The sequence below is a fragment of the Pseudorca crassidens genome, chromosome 4 (assembly GCF_039906515.1).
Source record: "Pseudorca crassidens isolate mPseCra1 chromosome 4, mPseCra1.hap1, whole genome shotgun sequence".
Lineage (NCBI taxonomy): Eukaryota > Metazoa > Chordata > Mammalia > Artiodactyla > Delphinidae > Pseudorca > Pseudorca crassidens.
The window spans coordinates 106,507,370-106,521,699 of record NC_090299.1 but is presented as its reverse complement, the minus strand read 5'-3'; the positions used below and the strand labels follow the sequence as shown (position 1 = coordinate 106,521,699).

Genomic DNA, 14,330 nt, shown 5'->3' with positions numbered 1-14,330 from the left:
CGCGCTCACACTCTCCACATCTATCTGTTAAAACATGCCTGTTTTCTAGTCGTTGGCCAGGGTCACTCCTTCCATGAACTTTCCTGGTCTCTGTGGCTCTGTGTGATCTCAAACTCCTGGGTTCCACATTAGTTAGCTCTGCTCTTGTGACACTGGAAACATGAAATCTGCCCATTATTATAATTCCTTATGTGTTTATATCTTGTTTAAATTCTTTAGTGATCTGGCCATATCATATTCATATTATTCCCTGCAACACCTAGCACAGTGTATTGCATACAATAGATACTTAAATGTTTATTGAATTTAATTTGCTAGTATATATGAACATGCTGAAATTACTGGGGTAAGGAAAAACTGAAATCAAGAGCACTATAATGAGAATTAAACATTTTCTCTAACCAAAATCACTTATTTAGTAAGCACTAAAATATCACTGCTTATTTTTACTTCATTACACACGCAAAACTAAGTCGAAATGATAAGTTCTTTATGTCTTTTATGCCGGGATTTCCAGGGAAAAGACTACTATTACAAATCATCACTGAAAGCTCAAGTGAATATAAATATGTTAGGACCCCTTGGTGACAATGTCAACATCACATATCTCGGGTAAAGATGAAAGGGAATACAGTCATGTAAGTACCTTTATTGTAAAACACATTTCATTCAGTTCATCAATAATCATTTTCAGTAGTGGTACAGATAGAAACCGCAAATGGCACTTGGGGTCTTTTTCACTCCAGAAACCCAGCAGCCAGGTCCCAGTTCAATGTGGAAGCTCATTACATCCACCTGAGGTTTTGAAAGGCCCCTTGGTTTCATATTTCTGTTGCTGCTTCTGAGAAATAGAAAGCTTATGGGGAGAGAGAAGGGATGGAAGTGGGTTGTAGGAGAGTTACAATAAGTAGATTTCTCTGCTGAGTAGGAAAGGAGAGATGTAGTGTAGACTAGTTAATGTTCCTGAGTAACATTGCTAGTAGCTGAAAAATGATGTTGATTCTTCTTTTGAATATTAGACATGCATTTCATTATTCATGAAAAACAAAAAGCAGTTCTCAGCAAAGATTGTACATTGACATATGCTGGAATCATTTAGCCTCCCAAAAGAGACTGGCACTTTTTGATCAGTTTGGACCCCTAAAAAAAAGCAAATAAGCACATCTGTGAGAAAGAGAAAACAGCTAAGCAGCTCTGATCCCCAGACAGAAAATCTTTAAGACTTCCCTTTTGCATGCCTGAGATGGGTTCTAATAAGCCTGCCTCTCAAGGTCTCAGAATTTCTCACAGGCCTAGTCCCTTAGCTTAAGGACCTAATTAACTGCAATGCCTCATCCACTTTCAGGACCCCAGATTTAGAATAAATAAAAATTTGCTTCCTCCTCACAAAAATATGGCACTCTTTTGCAGGGTAAGAATGAACAATCAACGTCAGCTTCTCGCTGCATTTTAAAACAGCTCTAGGGTAATCCCATGCTAAATCACTGCATATCCAGGTATAGAAATTCAAGAGGAACAAAACCACTAAAATTGATCAGATTATCTCTACTCCCTTCATCTGTACTGGTGTAGACCTTGATATTAAGTCCAAAAGTTTTCCCCAATTTGTACCTGTATAGTCCTTATTCAAATAAAAATCATTTGTGGAAGCCCAAGTAGATAAAAGTGAAATCTTTAGCTTAGTGGAAATGGGACCCCTAGAACTCCACTGCTAAGGTATGAACACACACACATCTGATGACTCACACTCCGAAGAGTCTCTAGGACCCTGTAGAAAATGGTTAGAAGTCTAGTAATTCAGTTCTTCTTCCCACCTTCAAACAGTACCACACCTAAATTGTCTAGAAAGATTAAAATCTATTTAGGCTTGTTTATAAAAATACCTCTGGAATTTATGTATCCTTACTGCCACAGTGACCCATGACTATTTTTGTTTTGTTTTGTTTGAATGTTAATTTATTTCCTTTTTTTAATTCATGTTTTAAAATTGAATAGTTAATTTACAATGTTGTATTAGATTCAGGTGTACAGCAAAGTGATTCGAGTATATACATCTATTCTTTTTCAGATTCTTTTCCATTATAGGTTATTACAAGGCATTGAATATAGTTCCCTGTGCTATATGGTAGATCCTCGTTGTTTATTTCATACACAGTAGTGTGTATATGTTAATCTCAAACTCCTAATTTATCGCCCCCCCACCCACGCCATCCCCTCTGGTAACCATTAAGTTTGTTTTCTATGTCTGTGAGTCTATTTCTGTTTTGGAAATAAGTTCATTTATATCATTTTTTAGATTCCACATAGAAGTTGTATCATATGGTATTTGTCTTTCTGTCTGACTTACTTCACTTAGTATGATTATCTCTAGGTCCATCCATGTTGCTGCAAATGGCATTACTTCACTCTTTTTTATGGCTGAGTAATATTCCATTGTGTATGTATATCACATCATCTTTATCCATTCATCTGCCGATGGACATTTAGGTTGCTTCCATGTCTTGACTATTGTAAATAGTGCTGCTATGAACATTGGAGTGCATGTATCTTTTTGAATTAGAGTTTTCGTCTTTTCTGGATATATGCTCAGAAGCAGGATTGCTGGATCATATTAGTAGCTCTATTTTTAGTTTTTTAAGGAACCTCCATACAGTTCTCCATGGTGGCTGCACCAATTTACATTCCCACCAACAGTGTAGGAGGGTTCCCTTTTCTCCATACCCTCTCCAGCATTTATTATTTGTAGACCTTTTAATGACGGCCATTCTGACTGGTATGAGGTGATACCTCATTGTAGTTTTGATTTGCATTTCTCTAATGATTAGTGATATTGAGCATCTTTTCATGTGCCTGTTGGCCATCTGTATGTCCTCTTTGGAGAAATGTCTATTTAGGTCTTCTGCCCATTTTTTGATTGGATTGTTTGGTTTCTTGGTATTAAGCTGTATGAGCTGTTTGTATGTTTTGGAAATTAATCCCTTGTCAGTAGCATTGTTTGCAAATATCTTCTTCCAGCCTGTACGTTGTCTGTATGGGAGACTGCTAACCTGTCATCCATCTGAAGACTTTGGAATAATCATCACTAGTCTATTTCTCCAAATCCTGTGACATGCTTTTCAAACCTTTTTACATTCTAGATACTGCTGGACATAACAACTGAAGACTTTGGAATAAAATACTAGTCTATTTCTCCAAATCCTGTGACATGCTTTTCAAACCTTTTTACATTCTAGATACTGCTGGACATAACAGCTTGCCAAGATCCTTTTAAAATGGGTCACCTCTCATCTCTTTTGAAATCCCAATTCAATAAGAGTAACAATATACCGGAAAGAATAAAGCCTACTGATGCTAAAAAGAAACAAAAAAAACACCATCAATGTAAGAGCTATAATGAACTTCTGAAAAATAGTCATTGGTGTGATATTAATCAACATATAAAAATGCAGAGATAGAAGCTCAGAATAGTAACATTAAAGAAGTACCAGCAGTAAAAGACCAGAAAGTCATTGATTTCTGAGCTGCTTTGGTTCTTATCTCCTGCTCAGCCCATTTTTTTAAACTTCCTAAAGATTCCTGAAGTCACTACTATCCTTTCAATATACTAATTTTTACTTAGGTTAGCCAGAATTTGATCCTATTATTTACAACTAAAGAACCCCAACTAACATACCAGCTTAAAATATAACTGTGTAAATATATGGGTGAAATAATATTTAAATATGCAAGGGTCCCTAAAGTTTATCACCCGGGTGCCCATTCTGAAAAAATACATACATACATACCTAACTTAAGAATGTAGCCCAAAAAAACTTAAAAGAATCCAAGAAAAAAACACAAAATGGGATGTTAGAAATAGTCAATTTTACCCAGAGTTACACTTAAAAAGAAACTCTTAGTGGACAGCCATAAATCAGTCCCAGAAATAACTAAATCCAAACTGAAAGATTAAGTCAGAGGACTTTTCAAATGTTATCAAACTTTAAGTTTCAAATCTTATCAAACTTTAAGATGACAGAATATTCTATTACAAAAACTGTATGATTAAGAACCTGATATAATTTAGCAGTGTGACATATTTTAGTGGTGTGATGAAAGTAGATGCTTTATTTGTCAACATGGAAAAAGAATGGTAATTAGAAACTCTCAAAAAAGAAGGATGTACTAGGAAATCATAGTCCAGATATGTAAAGCTAAATAAATGTGGCATATTTTCTGCAGTTGATAGTAAGAAAAAAGACTTCATTTAATCTTGACACTTTTTAAGTGATCCACGATAAGTCATTGAACTATTGGTCAATCCATTCATTGTACGGCTGTAAATAATATTACAGTTAAACACACTATTGAACACTATTTAATGGCTTCCAGTTTTGGGATCAACCTATTGACAAAGCATATAAACCTTACATTTACAAAGCAGGATGAATAAACCTAGACAGTGTGGAAGTAATGGTATAGCTTTAAAAAGGAAAGCTGGCAAAGAAATCAAAAGAAGTTTAGACATGTTAATTATGTTTTGGAAAATCACTAGATGCTGATTGAAGTCGAAGGACCAAGAAATAGAGTATAACCGATAAAAGAGCTAAAACTACAAAAATACTTTACCTAAAATAAAAAATTGAGAGTCTACTGGTAGTATTGTCGAAATTAGTGTAAGTATACTATATTCTTTAAGTGACAGCAGTATTTTAAAAAACTATTAAAGTAATAATGGTAATCACTAGGAATACTAAAAGTGAAAACTTAAATTGCTTACCTTTTGGGAATGGGAAATGTACCCTGCTCTTCTGTCTGAACTCTTGCCATGTTCGTGTATTACTTATGTAATTTTCAAAACTTGTGTAATGTATCATAAGAAACTAAATACAGTATCCCAGAGTGACCTGATCCATGTGGTTACGATATCACATTGCTTAATCTGATCCTTGTTTTTTCTCCAGAAATGCATCCCAGGATTGCAGTAGCTTTGATAGTAGACCCATCAAGTTGTAAGCATAGGCCACTTAAACCAGCAAGTCTTTCCACATGAACTTGTGTTGAGTTACAACTAAAAGCAGAACTTTGCTTTTTTTATTGTTAAATTTCATGTATTATTTTCAAACCATCATTGCAACCTGCCCAAATTCCTGCTATTTCTCGTTAACTTTCTTCTATGTTATATTCTGTTGGGTGACAGATGAGTATCTCAGGCTACAATTATCATTCCCCACTGACCTGGAGGAGAGAATTTCTGGGTAGTTTTCTCCTTAAAACTGCTGAAGTCTACAATTCACATCATTATTTCATGAAATATGAAATTCCTTTTCTTTGGAAGATCCAAATTCACCTTGTATGGCTGAGTTTCTTATTTTATTCCTTCTTTTTGTTTCATTCTTATTCTTACCAACATTCCAACATTAATTTTGGTTCCCTTTTTTCTCCTTAGAATTTTCCTGCATTCTGGTTTACTTCTCAAAATATGTCTTTCATCTTGTCTAAAAATGTTTTACCCTCCCACTAGCCACAGCTAGAAAGGCAGTCTTCAAACCTGCCCACTTTCTCTTTTAACAGGCAGAACAGATTCACATAATTGACTATTCTAATCTCAGAAAAGAAAACAAAGAAAATGCATGTAGGTCCCTGGAGCAGTTAGTCTAACTTGGAACATCTACAGCCTGCTTAATTGGCTAAGCCTCTTCACTTCTGGGATTTTGGTTCCATGGAGACCCCCAAAGCCACTAGGTATTATTCCTTTGCATTACAGTCAAACCTAGATCTCTTCCACAAACATAGAGGCACAAAGACTCACTGAAATTCTTGATGATAAGATTCCAAAATATTTCGATCATATATTCCTATATTTTTTGCTAAGCCTATTCATATAAGGTTATTGCTTTTATATTCCAGTCTTACCTTTGTATTTAATGTCCCCAAAATCTTTCACTTCCTTTCATAAATAGGTTATTTTTCAATTGTTTTATTATTTTTGTTACTGTCCTTGGTTCCAACTTCTCAGTAAGTTAGATATATAAAAATATTGGGAAGGGAGGGAGGAAACAGTTTATGATTATTTACTTTCACCTTAGGAAAGTGGTCACCAAACCAGCAGCATCAGTAGCACCTGGGAACTTGTTAGAAATGCAAATAATCAGACCCCACCCTAGCTCTATTAAATCAGGAATGCTGGGGATGGAAAATATTGATTTTGTTTTAACAAGCCCTCCAAGTAACTCTGATGCACACGAATATTTCAGAATCACCTCCTTAAAATAATCATACGGAGATATATTTGGTCAAACTTTATAGATGGTGCAGAATTACATATAATAATCATTTCTATCTGAAGAAGTTCATCTAGCAAATTTTAATTAACATGATATATTCTTCAGATAGCCCCTATTTTCTCCTTTAATTTGTGGAGAAATCCTAAAAGAAAGCAGAGAGGGAAGGGGAGGGAAGGGGAAAAGTTTGGGCTTTTCAACCATTAAGTTGAAGAGCGCTGTCAGACAAAAAGTGGGGGGGAAAAAAGCACACAGAAATCTTCCTATCATGCTGTTGATGAAATAGTTCGAGCAAGAAGCATTCACGCTCACGAGCAAGAACACTTCAAGAAAATTCCTTTGGGAATTTTTAGGCACAGGCCCTTCTGCAAAAGTGTTTATCTGTGTGGATATGGGGTTGTTACTCAGGTAGAGATCTGTTTTCTGAATGTTTTACAAAAAAGTGAAAGGGCTTTAAAGTAAATAAATGGGCACTTGTGACTATATTCATTTTGTGTATCAGCTGGTCTGGGAGTCAGCAACATTTTTTTGTGAACAGCCAGATAATATTTGGAGCTTTGCAGTTCATTCAGTCTTGTCACAACTACTCAGTCTTACAACTACTCAATTCTGCTGTTGTAGAAAGTGGCCATAGACAACACGTAAATAAATGGGCAAGGCTGTGTGCCAACGCAACCTTGTTTACATAAACAGGGAGTGGAGCTGAGTTAGCCAGAGGGCTGTAGTTGGCCTACCTTTGACTACACCATAGATATATGACTTTTAACATAAGCACATGTACAGTTTAGGTGAAAAAGTAGAAAAGAGCCACTGAAGGTAATTGAGGCATTCATGAAAATTGTTACCTGTGAAAACGTTTCCCTGGGCCACTGCTAAACCTAGTCCTAACTAGGACTAATTAGCCACAGCCTGTTTTGACTGTAAAGCCTGCTATATTATATTTTATTTTTTGAATCACACGTTTGCATTCTTCTACTCGGATACTATTACCTACTATATCCTAGTTTCTGTTTCTCAAGTCATGTCCCCAGGAGAACGGTCCATCCCAGGTCCCCTCCATGAATTCACATGAATTTTCTATGCCACACAGGGATGGTAGGATTACCATGATATTCTTAGAAATTTAAGTCATACAATGTTACCATCTTATGAAAAGTCATTTGCTTGTTAACTGTATGCAATTAGATTAGTTACACAAAACAGTCTCCTGGTACTCAGTTTGGTGTGTATGCACAAAGAGACACTTTTTTCTGGTCACTGTTCTTTTCTCTCTCTATTCTTCAACCCCCTGTTCTAATGATCTGCCACTGAGAAAATGCAATCCTTTCCACCTAAACCGGTTTCCTAGTTAAGCCCCAAACTACATTTGGTGACTCTTCCTGATTATGCCCCCAGAAATTTCTAGAACGAAGCTACAGTTTGCTCTATATTTCCAAGGACACCATTTCTCTATAATGAGAAAGTCTTCAACTCATCCTTCTTCCTCCCACCCTCAGTCCTAAACATCTCAGTTCATCTGGTGTCATAACTTTGTATTTATCTTTATTCACGTCTAACATGCCTAGTTCCCTCAAATGAACACAAATATTAACATATCTTAAACCCAAATATAGTCAATTACACCGATCCACTTAAATTGTGATTTTCTCCTAATCCATTCATGATTGGCATGGAGAAAGGATTTTTTTTTTTTAAACTGTACCCTAAGAGTGCTAAGAGAATAGACAAGGAAACAGAGATACCTCTTCTTGGAGACACATTTCACTTTTCTCTGCTTGACAGCACATCTCCACCAGGTGAGCAAAATCCACAATAACTGATTGGAACTGCATCTCTGCTGCATATGGTTCCTGCTTCACAAGGTTGCTGAGAAGTCTGAATAAGAAATGAGTGGCAAAAATAAAATCACTCCCTGAGTTCTAGAAGGCCAGCTTGCAAACCTGCCTTACTTATTTAAAGCTGCACACCACCCATGCCTTTGCATAGCTCTCACTCTTAAGTATACAGGCCCTGAAAATGCCCTGATGTCTTCATAGTTTTCACAGTATCCATCTCCATCATTTATTCAACATATTTTTCTTCAAGCACATCTCATCGATATAACTATTATATTAAATTTAATTACCTTTATGTAATTATTACTAGGGTAAATATTATTTTCTATTTTTATTACATTGGGTGGTAAATAGGTTATACAATAAATTAGCTTTCCTATAATATTTTGTTATGAACAACATTTATTCTATACAACTAACTTCCCAATAAATATTACAAGTATAACACACCTGAAAGTTGAGGCCCCCTTATATGTTACTAATAATAAAACCAATACACTAATTTGAAACTTCAGTAGTTTGACAATCATCTCAGATTTCCCTCACAGAATGAGTTTCCCCACAACTATATAAACATCGGTGTTTCAACCACTTAGAATGTTTAAAATTATAACCTGGTTTCTGTCTCTCTGTTTAATAAAGTAGTATCGGGCTTCTCTGGTGGTGCAGTGGTTGAGAGTCCGCCTGCCGATGCAGGGGACACGGGTTCGTGCCCCGGTCCGGGAAGATCCCACATGCCGCGGAGCGGCTGGGCCCGTGAGCTATGGCTGCTGAGCCTGCGCGTCCGGAGCCTGTGCTCCGCAACGGGAGAGGCCACAACAGTGAGAGGCCCGCGTACCGCAAAAAAATAAAAATAAAAAAATAAAGTGTATCCCAAATCTTCCAATGTTGTCCTTTTTTTTTTTTTTTCTTTATTGGTCAAGAGAGATTTAACTACAAAGAAAACAAGCATGAAGGGTAGGGGAAATGTACATTAATCCATATTTTATTGCTTACTCAAAAACCTTCATTTACTCTTCATTTTCAAATTCACATTGATAATACCTAGTGGCCTTATTTGTACTTGAATAGGTATAAAAGAAAATATCTCAAAGCTTTAAGTAGCTATTCCTATGACACTCTAACCCAAGGGTCCGGCAAATATTTTAGCCTTTTTCAGCCAAGAGGCAAAATTGAGGATATTATATAAGTACTTATATCACAAGACAGAGAACTCCAGGCCCGCCCCACCCCTGGGGTGGGCTGCCCCAAGTGGCTGGCGGACACAGTTTGTGCCAGTTGCCATCAGCTGGAAATGATGGTGAAGAGGGACCAGCGGTGGAGAAGGGGGCGCGCGCCGCTTGTCTCACTCTGTGCCCCAGTGACACGCCCTTTTCTTCTCCCTGCACCCCGCTCTCAGCGCGGGCAGCCGGCCCAAGGCAAGGTGACTCTCTGAGTCGCTTGACTCCTGGACTGAGATGCCACCCACCCCTCTGCTGTCCGGCAGTCGTCAACAGTGAAGTCCCCACCATGCACGTGGCACCAGCGCAGGCACTGGGCAGAGCGAGCTCGGTCCCAGGCGGGGAAGGCAGGAGCGAAGCCGGGGACAGAGGCGAGGCAGACGCGGCACTCTGCAGCTCCCAGTCTTAGCTTGCTCAGGCGATGCCTGGACCTACAGAAACAGCCCTGGCCAGATGGCCGTAGCGTGCTGACACCATCTAAGCAATCAGATATTTAGCTTCACTTGGTAGCGCCCTGCACATGCCTCTGAACTTCCCATTTCAGCTCAACCCTCTCCCAGCCTCCCCCCAGCCCCCAGCCTTGAGGATAGACAGAGCTGAAACAGCAGCATGACTGAAGATAAGGAAGCACAAGCCAATTTTCTTTTCGGGAACTGCTACAGTGATGAGGTGGGTTTGAGAAGCATGTAATCACTGCATCCTCTAAGCACCAGTAAGACACAGTCAATAGAAGCTAGGAGATTTTAATTAACTCCATGTTTGCCCCTAATCCTAAGACCTGGGAATTTAGAAAAAAATCAGAGAGGGGACAAAGACATATGTACAAAAATATTCATTGTCACAATTTATGATACTTAGAAACTGAAAACAATTTTCATGCCCAGAAACAGGGACTGGTTAAGTTCATTATTGTACCCATATACTGGAATATTAAAAAGCCATTAAAATGCTGTTTTGAAGAATAATCAGTGACAAAACTGCACACATTATCATTTTTAAAGCTACATTAAAAATGATGACAACAGCCAACATCTTTTGAGTATCTTGATATTTGTTCTGTTTCAGACAATGTGCCGAAAATTTATAAATGTTACCTCGTGTAATGCTCTCTGTCACCTCCTTAATAAGGCTCTATGCCATCTCCACTTTGCATTTGTAACACTAGTTTCAACTCCTTGGGAATAATATAGATCTGGGCATATATATATATAACAAGCCAGTGAGGTGAGCCTCCCTTCCAGAAGGCATGAGGATTGAGAACTACTTTCGAGAACTCGTCCTGAGACAAGAAGTCAGGCTCACAGACTTCCGCCCATTAAGAAAGGTCTGGTCAGTGGAAGACGGGAGTAATTCAGTGGTTCCCCAGCTGGGCCTCCATTACACTCATTTCTGAGTTATATGGAATCAGGATAACTCTTTGAAAGGGGGCTGTAAGAGTGCTTTCATTAAAGTCCTGCACACCGTTAAGACACAGGCAGCACTGCCACAGCACCTGTTAAACGTGTACAATCCTGAGGTTTGGGGGAGGTATTATTTTTTCCTTACAACAAAACATAAAGCAACTTTGTCATCAATTGAAAGGGATCCAGTCTGCTGCTGAGCAGGAGACAGCAGTACCTGGAGGGCATGACTGTTCCCAGTGGCACAGGAGTGGTGCCAAGGATGCAGGAATGCCTGGAGAATTCCTGCGGAGTGGGAGAGGCAAGGGGAGTTTAATAAGCTCTCCCCTGAGGATTCTGAGGATAATTGCTGAAACTGAAATTCTGTATAAGCAGGTAGTAGTAAGAATGTGCAAAACTTGCATTATTATGTATTCAAACCATAGACTGATGGACAGAGGGCAATTGTGGGAGTGTGCACTTGTGTACAGATATGGAATTATGTATTCCTACACTATACATATATTTATAATGGGTATCTCTGCAGTGTTGGAATAAAAGTATTATGTTTTTCTTCTGTTTTCTGTATTTTCTAAATTTTCTGCAAAGACTATGTATTACTTTAATAATAAAGTAAATCAACATTTTACAAAGAAATAGAATAGTATAAGCATTCTTTTTTCTATCCAACCATTCTGTACATATTTGATCTTTTTTTAAATTATGTTTTATTATAGTTGAGATATGTACATATTCAATTTTCCAATTAGACCTAAACTTGATCCCACTTGAAGGAAAACACTGTGCTTGTTTGTGTCTCTGTATCATTCAAGTCTGTATGGTTATGTATGATGTATGGTCAAAACAGTTGATACTATCTTTGAATAATAATTATCAGTTTTTAACAAATTAATTATTCAAAGTGAGAAATACAGGCTATTTCCCATTGGAATTTTGGTGGTTTTTGCCTCAGAAAATATTCCCCCCCAGATAACAATGTTGTTCATGATGCTGAAATTCACTACCCAACCCATAAAAGCATAGGACAGCTTCAGTCCCATGTTACAGAAACTAAGCATCATGAGTACCTACACAGTGAGATTACCACATTTCCCAGCACCCACTGGGGCTTCTATGGTCTGGCCTAGGGGATTCAGCACCCCAAGTGGCCAAAGCTGGTATAGGAGGGGCACTGGTTTTACTGTGAGTTCATGCAAAATCTGGACTTCTTTTTCCTTCCAATGTCATAAAAAGTGCACAAACTTTGCAGTCAAACTTACTTTGGCTCAAGTTAGGTCCTCCACTCACTAGTCTGTGTGACGATGGGTAAGATACTTCTCTGACCCTACTCTATAAAATGAGAATTTGAACACCTACATTGCAAGGTTTTTGTGAGGACCAAAAATAATACTATATTAAAGAGCTGAGTACAGTAATTGGCATACTAAAGGCACTTAATAAATAGTGGCAAAGATAATATGAATAATTATTTCATCAAATTATGGCAATGATAATCAATAATTATAGTAATAGCACAACTTGCAACTTTCGTTTCAAATTATTGGTTGCTTCCAACCACAGTCTCCCTTCTCCCTGACTCCCACAATAAATGGTACATTGTCACAGCTTCTCACCTACTTATTCATTTATTCACTCAGCAAATAATTGATGAGCAGTTTTATAATTTCCCTGAGGGTCTGAGCTGTAGATTTAACAATAATAGAGAAACCTAGTGGAGGATGTAGGAAGGCTCCTTCATATGTACCCTTCTTCTCCTTCCTCACAAGCTCTGGAATTCCAATTGTCTTCATGGTTTGAACCCTCCCAACCCCTCTAGTCTCAGCCCCAAAAGTTCCTCTCCCCTCTCTCACCTATGCCTCAGACACACCCAACTATTCTGCTCTCTCCTCTATCCTGCTGGGTCAGCTGGTTTCTGGATGCACGTCTCCAGAGGCACCAGTAGAGGGAACACTTGTATGACCGCTGAGCTTCCAGATCAGGTGGCAGCTGCTTACCTTAAAGCACAGGGAGCTCAGCTCTGTGCTCTGTGACGACCTAGATGGGTGGGATGGGGGGGTGGAGGTGGGAGGGAGGTCCAAGAGGGAGGGGATATAGGTATACATACAGCTGATTCACTTCATTGTACAACAGAAACTAACACAACCCTGTAAAACAATTATACTACAATAAATAAACAAACAAGGAGAAACACTTTCACTGTACTGGGATAGGTAAGGGGAAAAAAGGGTCCCATTATGAGAATGCAGGTCTGGGAATGAGATTTGGAGCAGAGGTATCAGCATGTCGTGGTACCTCCCCTTGACACTCCAGATATGAAGGCTGCCTTTTCTACAACTGGGGACTCTGTGCCATTTGGAAGCTAGGCCCCCCTCCCTTACAATGACTTGCCACATACCTGTGATCTGCTTGCAGTGGGTTTATCTCTCCTGTCCACTTCCTCGCACCCACCCAGCCCACCCCCCGGATCTCTCTACCTATCAACGTAACTGCTGTTTTAAAACATTTCCCCTAATTCTATTCATTCCTTTAGTTTTAAATTTTTTAATTTACCTTTTAAAATATTAGATCCTACTTTTAATCCTCAACACCATCAAGTTGTTTCCAGCTTTTCATTTCAATGATATTAATCTTTTATCTTCATTACATTTATTCACCCTTTCATTTAAAGCACATTCTAGTCTTCATATACTATCTTAAGTCTTAACATTTCAACTCTGTATTTTTCTTAATTGGATTTTAAATTCTTTTCCTTTGAACTTCTATTCTCTTTATTTCCTCTGTCTTATTCCATGACCTCATTTCTGCCGTCTCTTTATAATCCTGCTGAATTTTGTCTTTCCCCTCCAGGAGCCCTTTCGCTTTTTTTTTTTTTTCTTTTTTGTGTGTATGTGGACTTATGCTATGATGATCAGTCAGAACTATATAGGGGTGAAAGCCATGGAGAGAACCCCTACCACTTCCCAGGAAATTGGAGAGCTTTGTCCAGCCCAGCCCTTGACTCCCAATATGTATCCTCCCAGAATATTCTAGAAATCTCTACATTAGCTATCTCTGTGTTATTGCTTTCTCCATACAGAAAACACAGTGAATTCACTAGAACACGGATGCTTCCTAATATTTCACACTGTTCATCATCTAGCCCTTACATGAAGATTTTCAAGTATTAAAAATTATCACCAGCATTATAACCCCTTGATTAGGGCACACTAACAGCTACATGTTGGTAGTTAAGTATATGTGCTTTGAGCCAGGTAGCCTGGGTACAAATTCCAGTTCAACAACTTATTTACCTGTTGCATGATCTCACTTCTTCTTGCCTTCTTAGCCTCAGTTTCCTCACAATTAAAATGGGGTAATAATATTATCTACCTCCTAAATCTGTGGTAAGGATTTGGTGAGATGACATACATAAAGGGTGCCTATCTATGCCAGAGAATTTCCTCAAGAGAAAGCAAAGCCCGAACTCTAAAAATAAAGTATTATCTTCTCACATCAGCCTGTGCTAAAGAAATAATGGCTAACTAAGTGTTACAGTGGTTTTTGGATGCTTACTGGAAAGCTTTACAGTCTAGTTTGTGATCAGCTCACCTTGGGAACTGAAGAAAGGACCTG

The 14,330-nt window shown here is 38.3% G+C and overlaps 1 protein-coding gene across 1 annotated transcript in view; it reads right to left on the bottom strand.

Annotated features, from left to right (window-relative positions):
• Positions 1-320: 320 nt before the first annotated feature.
• The window catches only part of LOC137223796 (alpha-fetoprotein-like), a 38,817-nt gene continuing 24,807 nt past the window's right edge, over positions 321-14,330 (bottom strand). The window contains exons 13-14 of the mRNA XM_067736256.1: positions 8,006-8,138; positions 321-1,140 (exon numbers count right to left, since the gene is read on the bottom strand). Coding sequence (XP_067592357.1) covers positions 1,096-1,140; positions 8,006-8,138 — 178 coding nt within the window. The 3' untranslated portion in view covers positions 321-1,095. The remainder of the gene's footprint in view (positions 1,141-8,005; positions 8,139-14,330) is intronic.